Below are 20,000 nucleotides of genomic sequence, written 5' to 3' on the forward strand. Positions count from 1 at the left end.
TACCTGCCATTTTGCCTGAAATATTTTTTGCCGTATTATTTTTGGACGCTATGTATTTCTCAGTTCTATATTTAATATCAACTATCTCTTTAAAAACATCAAAATTGGGGCTTTTGGTACAATGTCGACTTGACCAGATATGCAATTTTGCAAGGATTGTGAAATAATTCTGTAGATCACTTTTCCCTAACTTCCCAATGAACACGTCTCGTTGCGAGAGGTCTTCGTGCTCATTTGAGAGTGCAAACCAAAAGTCTTAATTTTTTTTTAAGAAGCGATTTGTGAACGGACATTCATAAAATAAATGGAGGACCAATCGCACATTAGTGTTGATAATGTAAACAGTCATGCACATCATCTAAATCAAAGTCTTCTTTTAGTTTAGTAAAACCCCTGGAGACCAGTGTCTTTTTCGAAATGAAGGGGGTTATAAAATTGTTTACTTACATTTTACAGGATCAAAGGTTTTTTCACCACATTGAAATTGCAGTGACGTTATCTCACTTTCTTCTACATTCAAAGTTTTTAAGTGGACAGGAATTGCACTTCGAATAACTGACCAGGTTAAAAAATTTGTATGTATCAATCCTTTACATTTGGCACTGTTGTATGAATCTAAATTATTCTTATCAAATAGCATCTGGTTACAAAAAATAATTCCAGCTTTTACATAGTTGTGATGGTATATACTTTTGCCATCTATTTTAATAAGTTTATTCAATTTGTTCCAAATAACACTTTCAGATTAAGAAGGCTTGGTAGAAAAATTCTCTCTAAAGTCGGCCCACCAATGGAGAAGCTCATCGTAAAATGTGGAATTTGTTTTGTATTCCTTAATATCATAATTACACCTAAACAAAAAACTTCCACCATAATCCTTGAGTAGGTGATTAATGTAAGCTTTCCATGGTATAGAACCACTAGAAAAAAGCCTTCCAAGCCACGCTAATCTTAGTGATCGAATTGAGGTTGCTAAGTCTATAAGGTTTACCCCTCCAAATCCTATGTCATTAATTGCTGCAGATCGAGCTATTTTATCTGGCCCATTCCATAAGAAATTGTATATAATAGTGTTAAGCTGCTTTATAAAATCCTGCGAAGCTGGGAGAACCGAGAATACATATAACATTTTCGGAAGCAAAAAGGATTTAATGATGGTTACCTTACCAAACAGCGAGAGATCTCTGCAACGCCACAGTCGCGTCTGCAACCAAATATCCTTTAATTTGTCATAAAAGTTATTTTGCAATTGTTCTGATTCTTTATATATAAAGACAATTCCGAGTGCTTTAACACTGTTGACCTATTTTAATCCCAAGGGTGCCTCTGCATTATTTCGAAACGATCCAATCCACATGGCTTCTGTTTTGGATTAGTTAACTTTTAAACCAGAGCAGGCTTCATATTGATCAAACAGATGAAAAATACGTTGTGCAAATTCAAGGTCCGGCACAAACAAAGTTAAATCATCAGCGTACTGCACCATTTTAAATTCTTCCCGCCCTATTTCAATTCCTTGGATGTCTGTCCTACTTCGAATAGTAATTGCCAAAAGTTCCGTCGCAATAATAAATAGGTATATGGTGACAGCGGGTCACCCTGTCTAAATCCTCTCTGTACTTCGAAGTAAGATGTGCAGATTCCAATTCATACACTTCTTAATCCAGTCTCAACATTACAACATAGTAAGGAAACAAAGAACTGTACCAGGCACTTACCGGTACTCAAACTCGCACCGTAGACACTGTAGTACTGTGAACTGTAGTACTGTGAAGACACTGTAGTACTGTGTTTTCACCACTACACTACAACAACGAACATGCTCAACCCAACACAGTTCTTTTCATTATTTACTTTTCTATAATTGGTCAATTGATATCTATGTATAATAACCGAAACTGATCCTAACCTGACCCTAGTTTTTCTCTAGGCTTAATTTAGACTCCAAAAAATTTCTTCAATCCTTCTGAGTGCGTATTTAACTCAGCTAAAATTGATGAGGAACATCGATTTAACCTGAAAACGGATTTTACCGGCAACATCTACACTTGGTCACAAAAACTTTCTAGCCTTCTAGACATTATGAAGTATGTATTTTCCAGTTAACCAAGTTAATAACCATTAATTAATAGCAGGAAATGTAAAGTAGGAAAAGGAGCCAAAGGTAACAATATTCCCAAGCTTTCGGAATTGGTACAGGCCAAGTAAAGCGGAATGGGTTGTCAGATTAGGTGGTTTAGGTGTAAATGTGGTGTCTCCTTGCTACCAGGATACAGAATGAGTTTCGACAGCTTTATTGCTGGTGCCTGACCAATGGTTATTTAAACGACTTCTACTACTTACTCATAGTTGCATTTACAAACCATACACTGTTTCATTTCTTCATTATTAAAAAAATACCAACGAAGTCATGTTACAGAAAAGACAAGCTAAAACTTACAAGTATCAAAACTTAAATTAAACAACGTAGTCTTGCTCTGACTAGAAGCAAAATTCCCCGGTCTGCTGAACACGCAAACAAGAATCACCCCACAATCAAATTTACGAATGAAATCGTAAATAACATTCCTGGATACCAGCATCTCTGAAGGAAAAAGACACAGTCTATAACGTGCGCGCTCATTTTAAGCGTACTGAGACATTTCAGTTCGTCTCACCGACGGGGTGTAAAAAATTAAGAAGGCTTCATTAAAGAAGAGGCTCTACGACTTCTTAGAACAAACTCTCCAAAAATTCTTTGAAGATAACATTAAAATGCTCAAATCGTATTTGCTAGAAAGAGGCTACCCAGGATGTCTTATAAAACGTCTCTGTCAAATGTAAAGAATGAAGATAGGAAACAAGCCCGCCTACAAAATCAAAAGGAAAACGAACAAATCTTGTCTTTTGTCGCACAATATTAATATCAATCATCAGTGCCATGCCTAAAACAAACCATGACAGAAAACTGGCATTTGATAAAGCAGCAACCATTGCTGACTCAGAGCGAAATCTACAAGGATCCGCCCCTCACGTACAGAACAGGGGGATCATTCCAAGAGATATTCGTAAGAACCAAAGTACGAGAAATGTTAAACCACTAGTTTGGGAGCTGTGCAGGCCTGACAACCCCATTTTCTACATGCTTATTTTTTAGGCCAGAAATACGATCTTTTGAGAAAATTTTTATTTTTATTGAAATACGTTTTTTGTAAAGTGTGCAACAAAAGCTGGTCAATAAAGCCTTTGCTCTTTGAAAGGGAACACGCATGGTACTACCCATTTTCTAACAAACTGCAAGTTCACCAGACGTTTCCCACTGGTAAAATACTTAATCCACGAGTTGCCCAATGGCGTCCTTTGATTATTAGGGCTGAGAGATAACAACGTATGGCAGCTGCTCAAAACTGAACAAAGACCGTCGGCTCAATAATATCAAGAGAGGACAATTATAGAACTTTGTCCTTTTGCTAAGAAGATTGATAATTCACCAATTCTTCATTGAATTATGTGTTTTTAGACACCAACGCCGTAAGAAACCGGCTGCGAACACTGAAATGGCTTCTCGATTTTAGTTGGCTTTCATTGAATTGTAACATTGTTTGATATTCACTTTTTATTGGTTTAACAAATACATTATAACCCACCAAATTCACCATTTTAGCCCGCAAAAAAATGCACCTTTATTTCGCACGCATAGTGCATTCCAGTCACTTCCACTATATCAAACCACCTTGGCTACATTTTTTTGGCGTAACAAAGATAAGCTCTCCTTGGAAGGCAGTTCATTATGTTTTGAAGGAAAGCCCATCGTAAAGAAATCGGCTATGAGAGAAGTTGTCAAAAAGTCCTTTGAAAGATCTAAAGGTTCTGGGTCAAGAAGGCTTAAATTGGACAATACCACTGCAGTATCTTATATCAATAACATGGGTGGAATAAGATCTGACCTTGTTAACACACTTGCGAAGGAGATTTGGTAATGGTGCTCAATATGTCCCTTGGGGTTTTAAATGTTGAGGCTGATTCTGCCTCAAGTCGTTTTGTTGAGGACCTCGAGTGGTCCCTGCATCCAACCATCTTCAGTGATCTCCAGTCAACCATTTGGATCCCTAATAAAGATTTACTTGCATCTAGGCTGAACTTTAAGGTTGAGAAATATGTTTTTTGGCATCTTGACTCAGGGGCATATGCAGTTGATGCTTTTTCCCTGTCCTGGTCTAATATGAGTTGTTACATTTTTCCACCTTTCGGTCTTATCTCTGCCATATTGGCGAAGGTGCGCAGGGACAAAGCTGTGGCAATACCAATAGCTCCTGTCTGACCCACCGTCGAAGGGCTGGTACCACAGTGCTTCTAAATTCTCTAGTGCAACCGTACTGTACTGTTGCCACAGTGAGAGGATCTGCTAGTTCGACCACACAAGCAGGAGCGATGAGGCTTTCTGCTTGGGTTGTGTCCGGAAATCTCTCTCAGAAGAGGGAATTTCTTCTCAAGCGACCAACCTTATCTGTGCAAGCTGGAGAACAGGTACAGAAAAACAGTACCAAGCAGTTTGGAAAAAGTGGAGAGGCTGGTGCCGTGAAAGGAATGTCTTACAGATTGCTTTGGAGAGGGCTTGAGCTACAGTACATTGAACCCTTATAGATCAGCCTCGTCATCGACACTGCGGCCACGTGATGACACAACAGTTGGCTCTGATCCATTAGTGTCTAGACTTTTATTTTAAAGGATATTTATAACCTACCATGTTATTCTTCAACTTGGGATGTGTCTGTCTTGACACACTATCTAGGAACTTTTTTCCTTTAAATAGTCTTAGCCTAAAGCGGCTGACACTAATGCTTAGCTGGAAGGTCTCAGACTCTTGGTGCCCTTAGTATCAGTAATTTAATACATCATAAAGATTCAATTCAATTTATTGTTACAGAACGTTTAAAGACATCGAGACCTGGCAAACCATCAGTTATAGTTAATTTTCCCTCCATGCCATCAAAGCCACATGTCTCTACTATGAGTACAGTTTCTGCGTACATCCCACGTACTTGTAATCTTAGAAACTCGACAGATTTCTGACTGTTTATATCCTTCGTCAATCCTGATGGACGCTTCATGGGTTAACACAGTCTTGTCTGGTGCGGGCATAGACACTTCCGTTTTCAAAGCTCATAGCGTTAGGGGGGCTGTTACGTCGGCAACTTACAACAAGGGTATGGCCGTGGGGCATATCCTTAAGCTGGCCAATTGGTCTAATGATAGTAAGTTTCGTAGATTCTACTGGAGATCTGTTGAGCCAGGTACGCTAGACTCAGCTGTTAATGCTGTTGATCTCGTTTAAGGTCTCAACAAACTTCTCTTTTGAATGTCACTCTGTTATGCCTCTTGGACTGACCTTGTTTTCGTGTCCATTGGCGTCGGTGCTCTATAGTAGCAAATTAAGCCCATGACGCGGAACATGTCGGAAAGAGAATTTAAAATTAGACCAGAGGTTACTTACCTTGACGTGTAATTATAATTCTCTGAAGATATGCGGAACATTATGGGACTAGTTTACCTCCCAGCATCTCCTGCCCCTCAGTTATCTTATGCCTTCGCCACTGACTCACACTACCAGGAAGAACTGATTATTATGCAGCACGCCTGGGGTTATGTACCGTTCTCATTTACATTACAATTACTTTGGAAAGTGACCGCTGACTTGTTAGTATTGAAGGAAGTATGCAAATTTAGCCCATAATCTTCAGAGAATTATAATTACACTTCAAGGTAAGTAACCTCTCGTCTAACTTTAAATTCTGCGCTAAGGAATATTTGTCATCTCTTCACCTATTCAAGTGATCTCAAGTTTTAGTGCTCGGCTTAATTTTTTTCGATCCCTGGAGCTAAGGTGTGGAATTGCTTGAAGCCTGATCTGCGTATATTTAGGAAGAGACCTTTTAAGCACAAAATTCATCAATTTTTACTTTCGGTTTTCGATGATGAGGATGCTTATGCTGATGTCGCGTCGTTAATATCTAAAATCACTAAATATTGTTCTTTAAATTAAATATTCCTCTTCTATTCTAATTCTCTGAGAGAAACCCTTGTAATGTATGAGCATAAATTAGAGGACACGTGGTCGAGCGAATCGAATTTGTTCTGTAGGTTGCAAGTACGTTGCGTTATTAAAATGCTATAAATAGTCGATCGAGTACAGATCCACTAAAACCCTGACCACGTACTCCCCAAATACTCATATTTTTAACTGAATAAAGGTTTGAAAGAAAATTGGCCCTGAGCGGGATTTGAACCAACGTTCCCCCGTTACTAGTCGGGTGTGATAACCATTACACCACCACCGACGTTAGGGTCCGCCTAATAGACAAATGTTGTAACGAAGTAATGCATTGGGATATGGAGGCTCTGTGGGCCTACCAGCCTCGATCAATACACCCTCTGGGACTGAGTAGTGACGACTTTTTCTGTATGCATTTAAGTTCAATTTCAGACTGCGTTGTAACGCGCTCGCTTGATAGCGCGCGTGCATTTTTATATTGCTGCGTCTTACATTAACTAGCGTATATCTTGTAACGATTCTGATCGCTTATCCAATCCTCCTTGCATACGGAACCCGCGCCTGCAGTGCGCGCGGCAGTCAAAACTGTGCTATCCTGTCAATCAGTTGCCCTTTCACCGGAAACAGTGCATTTCGGTTGTGGGTAAATGACATTTTTGTCAATATCTACCCCATCGAAAAGACGCGACCAAAGTCTTCGCGAAGTTAACATAACTAACTGGGGAGATAAAAAAAAATGCATTTTACATTCACTTGGGGTTTCGCATGCTTCTCTGCATTCATTCTCAAAAGTAACATTTTCAAAAATTTCTTATATACGAAATAAATAGATATGGGCACTATAGAGATAGTAAAAACGATCTTAAAATAACAAGAAAACATTGACAGTGATTGATTATTACTAATAAACAAATAATAACAACTTCTCACTGCTAGCTTTCGAATTCATAGAGGGCTTCAGCTCCTGGATATACAATGTCTCTTCTATTTTACAATGATCATCTGTTTTTCCCGATGCAATAATCTCAAAATTGCCCCATTCGATATTGTGTTCAGTCGTTGTGAGTTTAAGCTAACTAATTAAATAAATAAACAGGAGCCACGTTTATTTGCTCCTCCTGTTATTTAGCATCATATATCTCAAAGCACAACTAGGATGGCATCCCTCCATCATTTTGAAAGGAAAATCCCCGTGCCTTGCGATATTTGTCATATTTGTTCCCTTCCTAGGGCCCCTTTTGCTCCCTAGTGTCATTATGTTGGTGGAAAGAACAACAGCGAAAATTTCTTTTGGGAATTTGACTCTATTTTTATGCAAAACTTGATCTACATTTCTCTATTGTTTTGGCACCAACATGGCCGCCTTGTCACGTGAGTGCAATCAAAGACTTACTTATTTAATAAATTTGCGATTTTTATTGGCGGGCATGTTGCCGTTGCTTGCTGTGGGCTGACTTTTGTCTAATTTTTGCGATGTCTGTGGTTATTGTTGGCAGGAATTGCGAACATCTAAAAACATTTTTGCGACTGTTGAAATGTAAATGCTGTTTGCTGCTTGCTCGTTCTTTGTTTTTTGAAAGTTGTTATTCTTGCGCTATTTGCGACTCTTGTTAACGGACATTTCGCCGTTAAAGACAATCCTTGTTAAGGTCGATATTTTTTGTTCGCAAACATTTTACTAACCGCTTTTATACTAACTTTTTTCTGTTGTTCTTACTTTATTACATTCCTTTCTGAGTAACTTGTTACCCCGTAGATTCTTCATAGCGCGCTTTTGCCATGGCAATCAAAATCCTTGCTACTTTTTGACAATTTTCTTTGAAATTTCTTGCTAAATCTCTCAATGCCTTGGTTTCTGTTACTTAGGCATCATTCGTTTGCGGTATTTTTTTTATCCTTGCTATATTTGCATTTGATTCTGGTTAAATGGCATTTAGTCGTCGAAGACGAAATTCTTGCGACCTTTGCGATGTATCATTTTTGTGCGCAAATTTTTAGTTAATGCTTTCAATCCTGAGCATAAGTGCAAACTCTCTCTAAGGGAGGTTGGACTGCCCATGGATATCCGTAAATATGACCAGTGAAGAATCAATTTTGTTATAAACGGTAGGGCTGAACTAATCAGTCCAAAAGTCAATCCGATTTTTAAAACTAAAACAAAACTTACCCCTGGCTCTCTCCATCATTGACAACAGTAACAGACATGTAAACAAGTAAAAAGTCTTGGTCAACATTTTCACTTGAGATGAGCGAACGTTGACTACTAAAAAGGAGTTTGAATTTCGCAAAGCGCAGAAAGGTACTTTCCTCGGTCAACTCCAAGAAGGAAATGAATAACTGTAGCGTTCTTAGAACTTTTTGAAGTGCAGGCTTTTACAGATTTGCAAGTTACCTGCATATGAGATCAATTAAACCTCAGACGTCTGTCCCGTTCTGCAGCTAATAACGCAGTCGTTAACACTGGCATGACTTTATGGAAATCGGATGATTGATTTTCCTGTGGTGCTTTGCTACTCACAAAAAGGATATTGAATAAAAATTAAGTCTTGTGCTTTAAGGTAAAAGGCGATTCAGCTTAGAAGCATACTATTGTCTATCTAAAACATTTAACGGCACTTTTTATTTGTCAATAGTTTAGTAAACCTAAGCCTTATGTTTCTTCGTTGCTGGAGCACGAAATAAATCAGAGTCTGTGCATCATCAGGCTAGGATCGCGAATATATCTGGAAATTGAGGGGAGGGTTGTTATTTCCAGAGATGGAGATATATTTGGGAAAAAATATTATTTCCTGATTGTCGCACCTAAATTTGAAGTCATGGCCAAAAATGTACCATGGGTGAATCTATATTTTCCTACAATGGAACCAAAAAAAGGTGTAATTCGATATTGTTTCTACTACAAGTTTAAAGTCTCCTCACAAGGTCACAAGAAAATGATTTTAAGCGATTTAAATCTTGGCAAGAAAAATGAAGAATTCTCCAGAAAGATAGACAGCTCATCAGCTGTAATCAGTAAGTATCAGACTACAGTCCATTAAGTGGACGTCCTATAGCTACGTCCTACGGCCGTTTTAGTAAAATTGGGAAAAAAAAAAAAAACAAAAACAAAGAACGTTCTGATTCTAATACTTTTTGGTGTAGTATAAAATTACGACAACATGTGGGGTATAAGGGTTACTTGATTCCGTTGTAAAAGTGAATAAGTTTTTAGGATTACATTATTGATTACATAATGGTGCACTGCATATAAAACGAGACAAAAATTGAGTGAAAATATCGTCATTAAGTGAGTATAAATGACGAAATTAAGTAATAAAATTGGCCAGACTGGACGAATTTAGCATGAAGCGAATAAATTTTGCACTGATCTCCCAGGATAACAAATTTAGCTCAGTCCCAGACTTCAAAGACTAGATAGACTGACGTTAAACCTATTCTGTCACTTATAGATCGTGTGTTTATATTTCCTTTGTCTTCACTGTGGATTCAAAGTTGGTTTTTTTTTCTCAGCGTGAGTGTATTTATAGCGCGCCTTATAATGTAAATGCAAATAACTATAAATTATTTATTCCTCATTTACCGATAAAAGTCAGACAAAAAGTAGAGACGAACCTGTAAAACATGGGTAGTGATTTTAATAAGTACAAGCAAACGACGAGTCAATTAGAAAGAGATAGGATTTCTTCCACTTGCAAAGGTGCCAGCTGAACCTCGAACTGCTTCTGCGAGGGGTTCACATGCAATACGAGGGTTGCGTGGTACTTTTCCAAAGCGAAACTCATAGTGTACATCTGACAAGTGATAACCAAAAGACAAGCAGCGAACAAGTGTTTCAGAGTATTTGATGTAAAAATCGTGTATTGAGAGATTCAGTTTCCCCTATGAACTACAATCTCACAAAACAACGCTCTGCAACAGCAAGAAATTAATCCGAGTTATCTTTGTTGTAAATCATTCAAACCAGGACTGGTTAATACAAAATATATCTCCCTCTAATAGTTTTAATTTTTTTTCGTGAAAAGACAACACTGGTTACATTCCATGCGCCAAGGACAGCAGTAGTACATTAGAAAGGTGCCAAAAACATGTAAGTCATCTGTTTTCAGACAGCGGAATATTATTAATCCCAGCAAGGCGTTCGCTACATACATCATTCGAACATCATGAGACGCGCAATGTAAGGCCGATATAAGAAGGACAGACTTTTCTCTTTTCTTTTCTTTACTGCTAAATTAACCATACACCACTGTATTTTTGCAGGCCCAAGTTTAGGCTAATTGTAGGCTCTTGTTACTGAACAGGCACCCGTCAACATGGAATTTATTTGCTTTAATAAAAGAATTGAAGTGGTACTATAATCAAAAAGTCAAATCTTTTTTTCTTTGCATTTCAAAACTATGTTAAGTAAACACTAAGTGATCATTCAAGTTTTAAGCCTTAATTTCAAAAGGGAAACTTGTTTCTTTTAACTGGAAATTCCCTATTAATGGTACGCTAGTACGGATCATTCGTAGCAGCTGAGCACAGGCCCATAAATAAGAGTAACTCAAAAAATAGATAAAAACCCCCTTACGTAAATCGTCTTACATTCAGGGGTTGAAAGTGCCTTACATTCAGGGGTTTTAAAAGTCTTACATTCAGGGGATTAAAGCGTCTTACATTCAGGGGTTTGTAACGTCCTACATTCAGGGATTGAAAGTGCCTTTCATTCAGGGGTTTATAACGTCTTACATTCAGGAGGGTCTGAATGGGGGGGTCCACATGTCGGTTGTCGGTTAAAAATTCATTACTTTGTCGGTTGTCGGTTAAGATTTTCGACCTTTGTCGGCTGTAGGTAAATTCCAGTTAATTTTTTTGTCGCTAATCGGTAATTTTTTCCTCGTTTTGTCCGTAGTCAGTAATATTTTCTAGTCCTTTCTCGCTAGTCGGTTAACCCCATTTACAACCTCATTCAGGGGTATTAAAAGTCTTACATTCAGGAGTAGAAAACGTCTTACATTCAGGGGTTTAAAACGTCCTTCATTCAGGGGTTTATAACGTCTTACAATCAGGGGTAGAAAACATCTTACATTCAGGGGTTTTGAAAGTGCCTTACATTCAGGGGGTTTTAAAGGTCTTACATTCAGGGGTTTATAACGTCTTACATTCAGGGGTATAAATACTCGTGTCCCAGGGTAAATTACGTCCGGGGGTTGCCACAGTCGCTATATAAGTGAGACGATTTACGTAAGGGGGTTTTTATCTATTTTTGTGTCATTCTTATATATGGGCCTTTGCCCAGCTGATACGAATGATCCGCTAGTACTTTCAAATTTTGAGAGAGCTGGATCCAGGAGAAAGGTACGTCAAAGACTCACTAGTTTAAGAATGCAATGCACTTGTACGTGACTGAATTAATATGCAGCTCGGGAGTTCCGGGCTTTCAGATTTTTAAACTCGTGTTTTGCATGCATAATAAACTGCGTTTACACGCTGAAATTTAAGCTATTGAGTGAATGAAGTCACTTTTCCTTAGACCCAACCCTCTGAGGTCCAGTCGGTCAGTAAGTGAGTAATGGCGGACCGTGAAATCCAAAATTTACACTCAAAGTAAACAGCCTTTGGATAAAAATCAAATCTCAAAATTTGCCAAGCAGGTATTTAAAAGCAAACACACTTTCAAAATCTGAAGAAATGAAGGAAGTGATTATTTGAAAGTACCACTTTAAGTCTTTATGATGCCGTCAGCTATGCGTCTGTCTTCTAATAGATCATAGGCGAAAACCAATCAAAATGCGTGAATTATCTAAACAGATATAGCCAAAAAGGAAGGAAATTTTGGTATACTATATTTTCTTTTAATTCCCAATTTAGTTAAGACCGGCCTATTTCACTATAGAGGTCGCGTGTAAGAGCAACTTCAATTTCTAATTAATTCACCGCCTTAAAAAATTTCCATGCTTGGAAAAGGGAAGATGCAGCTGTTCTCTGACAAAATCCCTTCTGATGAAAGAAAGTTGCTATTCTTGTCTGTTTGAAAACTTCTGGCGGAATTTGTGTTTGAAAATTGCGCGAACGAGTTATTGCCTTTTACCAAGGCTTCATATATAAAAAAAAAGATCTTTGCTATCGTCATAGACTTTCGAAAATTCCTTCGTCTCATCTAGATGGCGCCCGGAAAGAAGGACTTTCATGCTTGATAGGCGCCAATTTTAGAGACCCAAAAACGGGTCGCTGAGCTAGACCAATCAGAGTAGTCCTCGTGGACTCCAGGGGATGGAGTTGTCAATCAAAATTTGCCGTACGCAACCCACAATACTAGACATATTTAGTTGGAACACTTAGCAAATAGTCAGAATCATCGTGTTACAAGATCGTAGCTTATACCACATCCCCCTTCCCCCATTCAGGAAGGGGGAAACGGCGATGGGTGTTCCAACAAATGTGACGAGTATTGTAGCCTACCAAAAATATTAACATGCTGGTTAACTTTTGACAAGGAGTTGAGATTTCGGTTGATTCTACAGGGGCATAAACGTAACGTAAGAACCGTGCGTGTATGGTCTTCTCGAGACAGAGGTGAGAGATGATTTCATGCAGACTGGAACGCCTAAATTGATGACTTATAGTCTACCAAGTTCCATCATTACCTGGATCACTGACTTTTTGACGTGTAGAAGGCAAAGAGTAAAGCTTAGCCAGGACTGTTTTTCCGAGTGGGGCTCCATTCCATCCGGAGTCCCACAGGGCACAAAGCTCGGTCCTTGGCTTTTTGTGATTATGATTGACGATCTGTCGACTACTGGAAACTACAATATGTGGAAGTACGTGGACGACACCACGATATCTGAGGTTGTCCAAAGGAGCCAGAACAGTGATCTTCAGCGTCTCGTTGACGATCTAAGTAGACAGGTAGCTATAAACGGATTCCAGTTGAACGAGGGCAAATGTAAGGAACTACGCATCTCATTTTCAAGATCCCCACCTGACTTTGACCCAATTGTGGTCAATAGTAAGGATTTAGAGTGCGTTCATAAAGCTAAGATGTTAGGTGTCACCTTCTCTGTTGATCTTAAATGGAACGCACATGTAGATGAGATAGTAAAGAAAGTGAACAAGCGGCTTTACATCTTACGTCAATTAAAGCGCGCCCAGGTTAAGTCTAAGGAGCTCGTTTTATTCTATCTTACATGTATTAGATGACACCGCGGCAAAATGAGTGCGCATGCTCCGCCTCGAACACATTTTGGTTCATTTGATTCGAGCTTTTGAGCTCTTTGTTTTTGAGTTTATTCAGCGGTGAAGGAAAAGTTCTATTGGACCTTTTGATGATCAAGATCTCACCCTCAACATGGCCTCGACAGAAAAACTAAACAGTAGTTCCGAGTTGTTTCCAACGAGAAAGTCAAAAGAGGTAAGCTTATTTTAGGCATGAAATATTTATTTGTTTATGTCGTTTCCAGGGAAGTTATCTTTGCCAAACCATGTTTGCTCGTGTTTCGGTCACACCGTTGAAGACCTAAAAGTTGTAAATTTTAAACTGATAACATTTTTCGTTTACTGTTTTTCGCCTAAGAGCAATTCCTCTAAAAACGCGGAGGGTTTTGACAAAACAGAAGTTTTAACCTCTGACATGTGATACGAGAGCCATGATTTTTCTGTGACCTGGTTCTCCACAGCAAGAGCAATGGTTTGTATGGTAGATGGTGATGCTCTTTCTTTTCCAGCTCTGTGTTGCTTTGCAGGACACACCAGGTTGTGGTATGATTAAATTTAATTGATCTCTAGATTTCTGTTGATTTCATTGTCCCACTCATCTGACCTGAAGAAATCTTGTGGAAAGTGTTGATATCTGGCTGGCTGTCATTTTGACTGTCATTACTTTCAAGATGTGAGCAACTGTTTTTATCTGCATTGTTAGACAAAACCTCTTATTAAGGGAGTCAGTTAAGTTGTTTAGTTTTTTTTATAAGGGGATCTTTACAAATAGGGCACAGATTTCCATGTTTTTTTCAAGTATCTTAAGTGACATCTGTGCATGAAAATGACCAAGTGATAATAATATTATTGTTTTACTTTGATCAGTTTCCTGTTGTTTCTTAAACATGTCTTTTATTCTTATTCCAGTGCTTCAGTCTAAAACTCTTCCTGGTGTGTGTGTGCTGATCTGGTCAAACCATGCATGGAAAGCAACATTCCAGATTGTTTTCAGAGATTGTGATGAGGATTTCAGCATTGAATATTTTATTGGTTTTGTGATGAAAAAAGCCAGGGTTGTTATTCATCTCTCATTTTTTCCTGCATGAGGCCCTGCATGATGACAACAGTATTACTGCAAATTAAACATCACAGATGTGGGCATGTCAGTGATTAATACAAGATGGTTTCCAAACAGCTCTTCAAAATTGTATAGAAAAGGGACGATAATTATTTACTTGCCACACCTTCTAAGTCAATGTTTGAACAAGCAAATATAATTTGGTTTTTTAATTCAAGTAAACTGTCTTACTTTCATTAATACAGCTGTATGTTATTCTAGTCTTTCTCTTGCTGAGCATGGGTTTGGATATTAACTTCTGAGAATGCTCCTACTTGTAATAGTCTTAATAATGAATATACGGTACTTACAACAATAAAATTAGAGATATTTGAGTTACTGTATATTGTGTTTTGTGGTAACACATACCGTAGTAGTTGTTGTGGTTGTTGTTGTTGAAAAGGAATCAGATAGAGTCATTGTGGGTCCAGATAGAGCCATTGTGGGTCTATCATTGGGTGGTGAAACTGAAAGAATAGTTACTTTCCAGAAGAAAGCAATTAGAATTGTTGCTAAAGTTCCCTTTGATTCCCATACAGATCCTATTTTTCGAGATCTCGAAGTTTTAAAATTCAGTAATGTTGTTTTGTTTCATTTAGGCAAGTTTATGTTTTTCTTCTCTAAAGGTTTACTTCCGAATTCATTTAATGACATGTTTACACTGGCTAATTATATTCATCCTTATAACACTAGAAACTCATCCAATTCCAATTTTTATATTCCATTAGTTTGAACTAATATACGAAAATTTTTAATCCGCTTCCAAGGCCCTAAATTTTTCAATTCTCTTGACAGTCAAATTAAGTCATCTGGATCTACCGCTCAGTTTTGCAAAAACCTTAAAAGATTTCTTCTTTATCGTTAGTAGCACAAATTCTTCGAAGTATTTACGCTTTTGTATTTTTGTGGATAAATGTGTGTGTGTGTGCACTCTTTCGTCTTTTTAATAATATATTGTATTACGTCCCAGTGCTATCTTAAACTTAATTTCTTAGTCTAATTTGAGGAAGCCCATAGCTCCATAAGCTCTTATAGTTTCTTTATGGGCTTCCTCGCCTTTTTTACAATTTTTTGTATTTTGTTTATTAAATCTGATACATTATATGTGATCATGGCAAATAAAACCTTGAAACCTTGAAACCTTGGATCAGTTGTGCATAATAAAATGTTAGAGTATGAAGCAGAATGCCTCTAGTCTTGCTGGATGTATGATTACATTCGTCTCTCAGTATCTTTACACACAGTGCATTTTTGCTCGTGCAATGCATGCAAAACTGAAATCAGTATTTTCCAAACACATGCAGGTGAATGGTTTCTTATTTCATTATCATGATTCTCATGTCTCCCCACCCTCATCCCAGCAAGGCTCTACAAGGTGATCGACAAAGCTGGAGAAAAAAATCACAGTTACCAGCCAGCTGCAGGAAAATTACTGGAAAAATATTTTCAACGATGGACCACTACCAAACTCCAAGTAAAAGGGAAACATCAAGTAGCATTGGAGTTAAATTTATACTTAGTTTCAAAACTTTTTTGCGATCCTCTCTTAAAATTAAGACTTATTTTCTTTATTTTATTGCCTCGCTCTTGTAAAAGTAACTAGTGTTGTAAAATATGAGAATGGAGGGCAGGTAAGTGACTTATCCAAGTTGCCGAATGAGTGGAATGCGGGCATGAAAAGAACTTAAGCTTATGTCTCACTTTCAAATGATTCCAATGAAACAAACAGACCATTTCCTCATTCAACAGGAGCAACATAAGCCATCTTCGCAGAAGGAATTATCATTCTGCCCTTGCAAAGATGTTTACCCGTCGTTTTCCTTCTCAGTGCACAATTTTCCCCCCAGAGATTTACCAAAGCAGAGACCATCGCGACTAATAATATTACGAACTTCGTCCTTTTGCTCTAGCGCTCGAATGCAAGGTAAAATTCTCCTGGTTTGAACTATAGTTTTTTGGTTTGAAAAGACACATGGAAGATTAGTCTTTCAGGAAGCTCTCTTCAAAATTTAAACCATATCAAAGGAGAGTTGTCCTTATCATCGCAAAATAAAAACAAACACAGAGAATTTAAATTCGCCTTTATCGCACAGCAGCCATCTTGGATTGACGTCATGAACTTTTGACACCAATGCGAGGCCACGCGTGTAAAGGTCAACTTCCGGCGATTGAGGAGACAAGATCATGCCGAACAGAGATCACTGTTGCGTGCCGCAATGTCAAAATAATCGCGCTAAAAAAGTTCCAAACCTCACCTTTCACCAATTTCCCAGTGATAAATTCATTCGAAAGCAGTGGCTTGTGAAAATACGGCGAGACGTGGGCAAAACTTTCCAGGTAAGTTGGCTAAGTTGTCGATGTCATCTTAGCGCACGTGTGTTTACAATAAATATTATGATCTGTTTCATCTATAGATAACAAACAGCACAAGAGTATGTTCTGTACACTTTAAGGAAGGGGATTTTAAGACAACTTTAACAGGGAAGCGTGTTCTGGAGAAGCATGCAGTTCCGAGTATGTTTAGCTGGTCAAGATCACCAAAGAAAAGAAAATCTCCAAAAAAACGAGAACCACCACCTGCACGAGTGAGATTATTTGATGTAAGCCTTCCATCGTTCCCTGTTACTGTCACAGGTAAATTTTGTTGTCAGTATTTCTTTAAACATTCACTGGTTAAAATTGTAAAATAATCAGAGGTATTTTTATGTTTTCATTTTAATCCATAGCTTCAACTTCCGGCCAAGCTTGTGTTGAGGAAAGTTCTGTGGAGGTCCAACCGGAACTGTCATCCCTTCCTGTTGTTGTAGACTCCGCTGAGCCCATATACACTGTCACTGTCACAAGTAAATATAGTTTTCAGTATTTCTTTAAACATTCCTTGGTTAAAATCGTACAATAATCGGACGTATTTTCATGTTTTTCATTTTAATCCATAGCATCAACTTCCGGCCAAGCTTGTGTTGAGGAAAGTTCTATGGAGGCCCAACCGGAACTGCTATCCTCTCCTGTTGTTTCAAACTCCCCCGAGCCCATATACACACCTACCTTGAAATGCCACGATTATATTTTTTCTGGTGAGCCTGCCAAGACCACAGAGGAGCTGCTTGAAGCAGCAAATCAGAGAATTGAGGAGTTGGAGGCAGCACTGGATAAGCAAACAATATATATACAACTAAAAATGAAACCCAACAGCATCATTAGGTTTTACACCGGTTTTCCTTCTTTTGATGTTCTTGTTGCGACATTTAGAGCTCTGACTCCCACCGCACAGAATATGTATTCTTGGTCCCAAATGCAACGCCTTAGAAATAAAGGGATAAGGAAAGTTGAAGGCCTTAGGAAAACTATGCAAGGCTGCAAACTAAGTTTATTTGACCAGTTTTATTTAGTTCTTCAAAAGTTGAGGGTTGGTACCTTAAACCAAGTACTAGCTGATAGCTTTAACATTTCCCAAACAACTGTAAGCAGGGTTTTTATATCCTGGATAAATTTTCTTTATTTCATGCTTGGGAGTACTTGTATCTGGCCATCTAGGGCAAAAATCCAGAAGAACATGCCCACTTGTTTCAAGTCCATGTACCCAGACTGCAGGGGAATTATTGATGCATCTGAGATAAAGGTTCAGGCACCATCAAGTTTAGTCTTAAATAGTGAAATGTACTCGTCATATAAGAGCCACACCACCTACAAGGGCAATGTTGTTATTTCACCTTCAGGGGAAATAATTCACATCAGTTCTTTATTTGAGGGGTCAATATCAGACAAAGAGCTGGTAAGGCAGTCTGGGCTTCTACCACTTCTCCAGCCTGGGGATCAGCTTATGGCTGATAAAGGTTTTGTTATTCAGGATCTTTTAACTCCCCTTGGATGTGAAGTTGTCATGCCCTCATTTCTTTCCAGTAAGAGGCAGTTTTCTAAAAATGACCTCCAAGAAAGCAAAAAATTACACAACCTGCGTGTTCATGTTGAAAGGGCGATTAGGAGAGTTAAAGAGTTTCATTACTTTGATCGGGTAATCCCCCTCACTGTTGCAGGAAGCATAAATCAGATATGGACTGTAGCTTGTTTAATAACCAACTTTCAGGGGCCCTTATTTTATGAACGGTAAACTTATTTTTTTTTCAGATGAAGTAAAAGTGTAGTTGTGCACTTGATAAACTTTGGTAGTCTTAAAAAGAATATAAAAATTAAACCATATGATGAGAACCTTTCCCAACATCATACTGTAACATGTTATGGACTAGAATCCTGTTAACCAAAGAGAATACAATCCCTTTACTTTAACTAAACTAGATTTGTTCACATTTTCAAACAACATTATTTTATATTTATCAATTAAATTGGATGTTTAGCTTCCTTCAGCAAAAAATGGTTTGCCTGTTATTAGTTATAGCATAGTTATTGCTTATCATTAATGTTCACTGTACAGAAGACAAATGAAAGTTGAAATAAAACATGTTGAGTTTTTCAAGCATTTCAGAAAAATAATCAGCATCATAGTAAATTCTCTCACAATGAAACTCTTTGCGACAATAAACAAAAAAATCCTCCCATGCACTACCTGTTAGTCCTATACAACCCATGGCTTGGTGATAATAAGCATGGGTCTTTCTTAAACTATAGGTACCACTTCTTTCATTTACCTTTAGATACTTAAGGTCTGACAAATAGTCAGACATGGAACATTTAATTTCCAACAGACCCCATGAATGATTTTCTGTTGCATCATAAACCCTTCTATCTGGGCTACAGCCTAGGTGTGGGAGGGAAGGGTTTATCACAAAGCCCACTGGAAAAACATTTCTACCAAACTGCTGGACATATTGTTGAGCTGCTTCTTCCTCATGCTCTATGCCATACTTCATTGCTGCTGTTTGCACAACTTTGCTGTTCAGAAGCCTGGCTGAAAGTGTTTCGTGATCCTTTCTCCTGGAGCAGATTTGCTTGAAGTTTGAGGCTGTTAGACGATGCTTTCGTAGTCGGTGCCAGTCCTTAGAAGCAGATTGTTCTCTGGTCTGCTCTTCATATTCTAGGGCCTGTTCCATGGTGACAGTCAGGGAATCATAGTGCAGTTGTTGTTTCTCAGACAGTACAGTTGGAGGGTGGGTAAAAACTGGAAGCTGAAAGTCAGGCACAGGAAGACTGAGGTTTGTTGCAGCTGCAGTCTTTTTACTTGGAAGGGACTGTTGGTAGGATAAAACAGATCCTTTGGGAACTAGCCCATAGTTGCTCTCTGTTAATAGGACATCTTCGTCATCATCTGGCCATACTCTCAGAAAACCAGGCTTAGGATTAAGCCCCTCAAATATTGGACTTAGGATCGTTGGTAAATCAAGGGACCAGAGTGGTTCTTCAAAAGGCTTATAAACAGTACTTGTCACACCAGAGACTTTTCGTTTCTTTTTTACTTGGGCTGACTGCTGGGTGGGATTCTTTAATTTTTGTACAGTGACATCCATAACTGGGCGAGGCTTGACACCATCTGCTCGGTTAGGGATATGCCAAGTCTGAAAATCAAACATTAAAATATTGCTTGATAAATTCTGGTTTGGAAGATAAAAATAAGACATTTTCCCAGGTTAACTTTGCTTTCATTCGTTATGCACTATTGCTTTCAACTTTGGAACCTTGCATTACCAATAATTCTGATTATCATTTGATGCAATTTTTTTC

General features: G+C 38.3%; 3 protein-coding genes across 30 annotated transcripts in view; 1 reads left to right on the forward strand and 2 right to left on the reverse strand.

Moving 5' to 3' along the window:
* Positions 1–8,422, reverse strand: part of LOC138008882 (uncharacterized) — a 63,442-nt gene extending 55,020 nt beyond the window's left edge. For 3 of the 28 annotated variants that reach the window (XM_068856179.1, XM_068856169.1, XM_068856165.1), the window contains exon 1: positions 8,199–8,397. In XM_068856179.1, coding sequence (XP_068712280.1) covers positions 8,199–8,265 — 67 coding nt within the window. In that variant the 5' untranslated portion in view covers positions 8,266–8,397. Of the gene's footprint in view, positions 1–8,198 lie in introns of all 28 variants that reach the window. The other 25 variants (XM_068856184.1, XM_068856185.1, XM_068856183.1 and 22 more) reach the window with 18 other exon arrangements.
* Positions 8,423–16,511: 8,089 nt separating this feature from the next.
* On the forward strand, positions 16,512–18,460 carry LOC138008885 (uncharacterized). The gene is made up of 4 exons (XM_068856194.1): positions 16,512–16,664; positions 16,742–16,970; positions 17,072–17,097; positions 17,293–18,460. The coding sequence occupies exons 1-4, from the start codon at positions 16,512–16,514 to the stop codon at positions 18,433–18,435; spliced, it is 1,551 nt and encodes a 516-aa protein (XP_068712295.1). The 3' UTR covers positions 18,436–18,460.
* Positions 18,461–18,745: 285 nt separating this feature from the next.
* Positions 18,746–20,000, reverse strand: part of LOC138005213 (uncharacterized) — a 1,962-nt gene continuing 707 nt past the window's right edge. The window contains exon 3 of the mRNA XM_068851475.1: positions 18,746–19,834. Coding sequence (XP_068707576.1) covers positions 18,746–19,834 — 1,089 coding nt within the window. The remainder of the gene's footprint in view (positions 19,835–20,000) is intronic.

The sequence above is a fragment of the Montipora foliosa genome, chromosome 6 (assembly GCF_036669935.1).
Source record: "Montipora foliosa isolate CH-2021 chromosome 6, ASM3666993v2, whole genome shotgun sequence".
NCBI lineage: Eukaryota > Metazoa > Cnidaria > Anthozoa > Scleractinia > Acroporidae > Montipora > Montipora foliosa.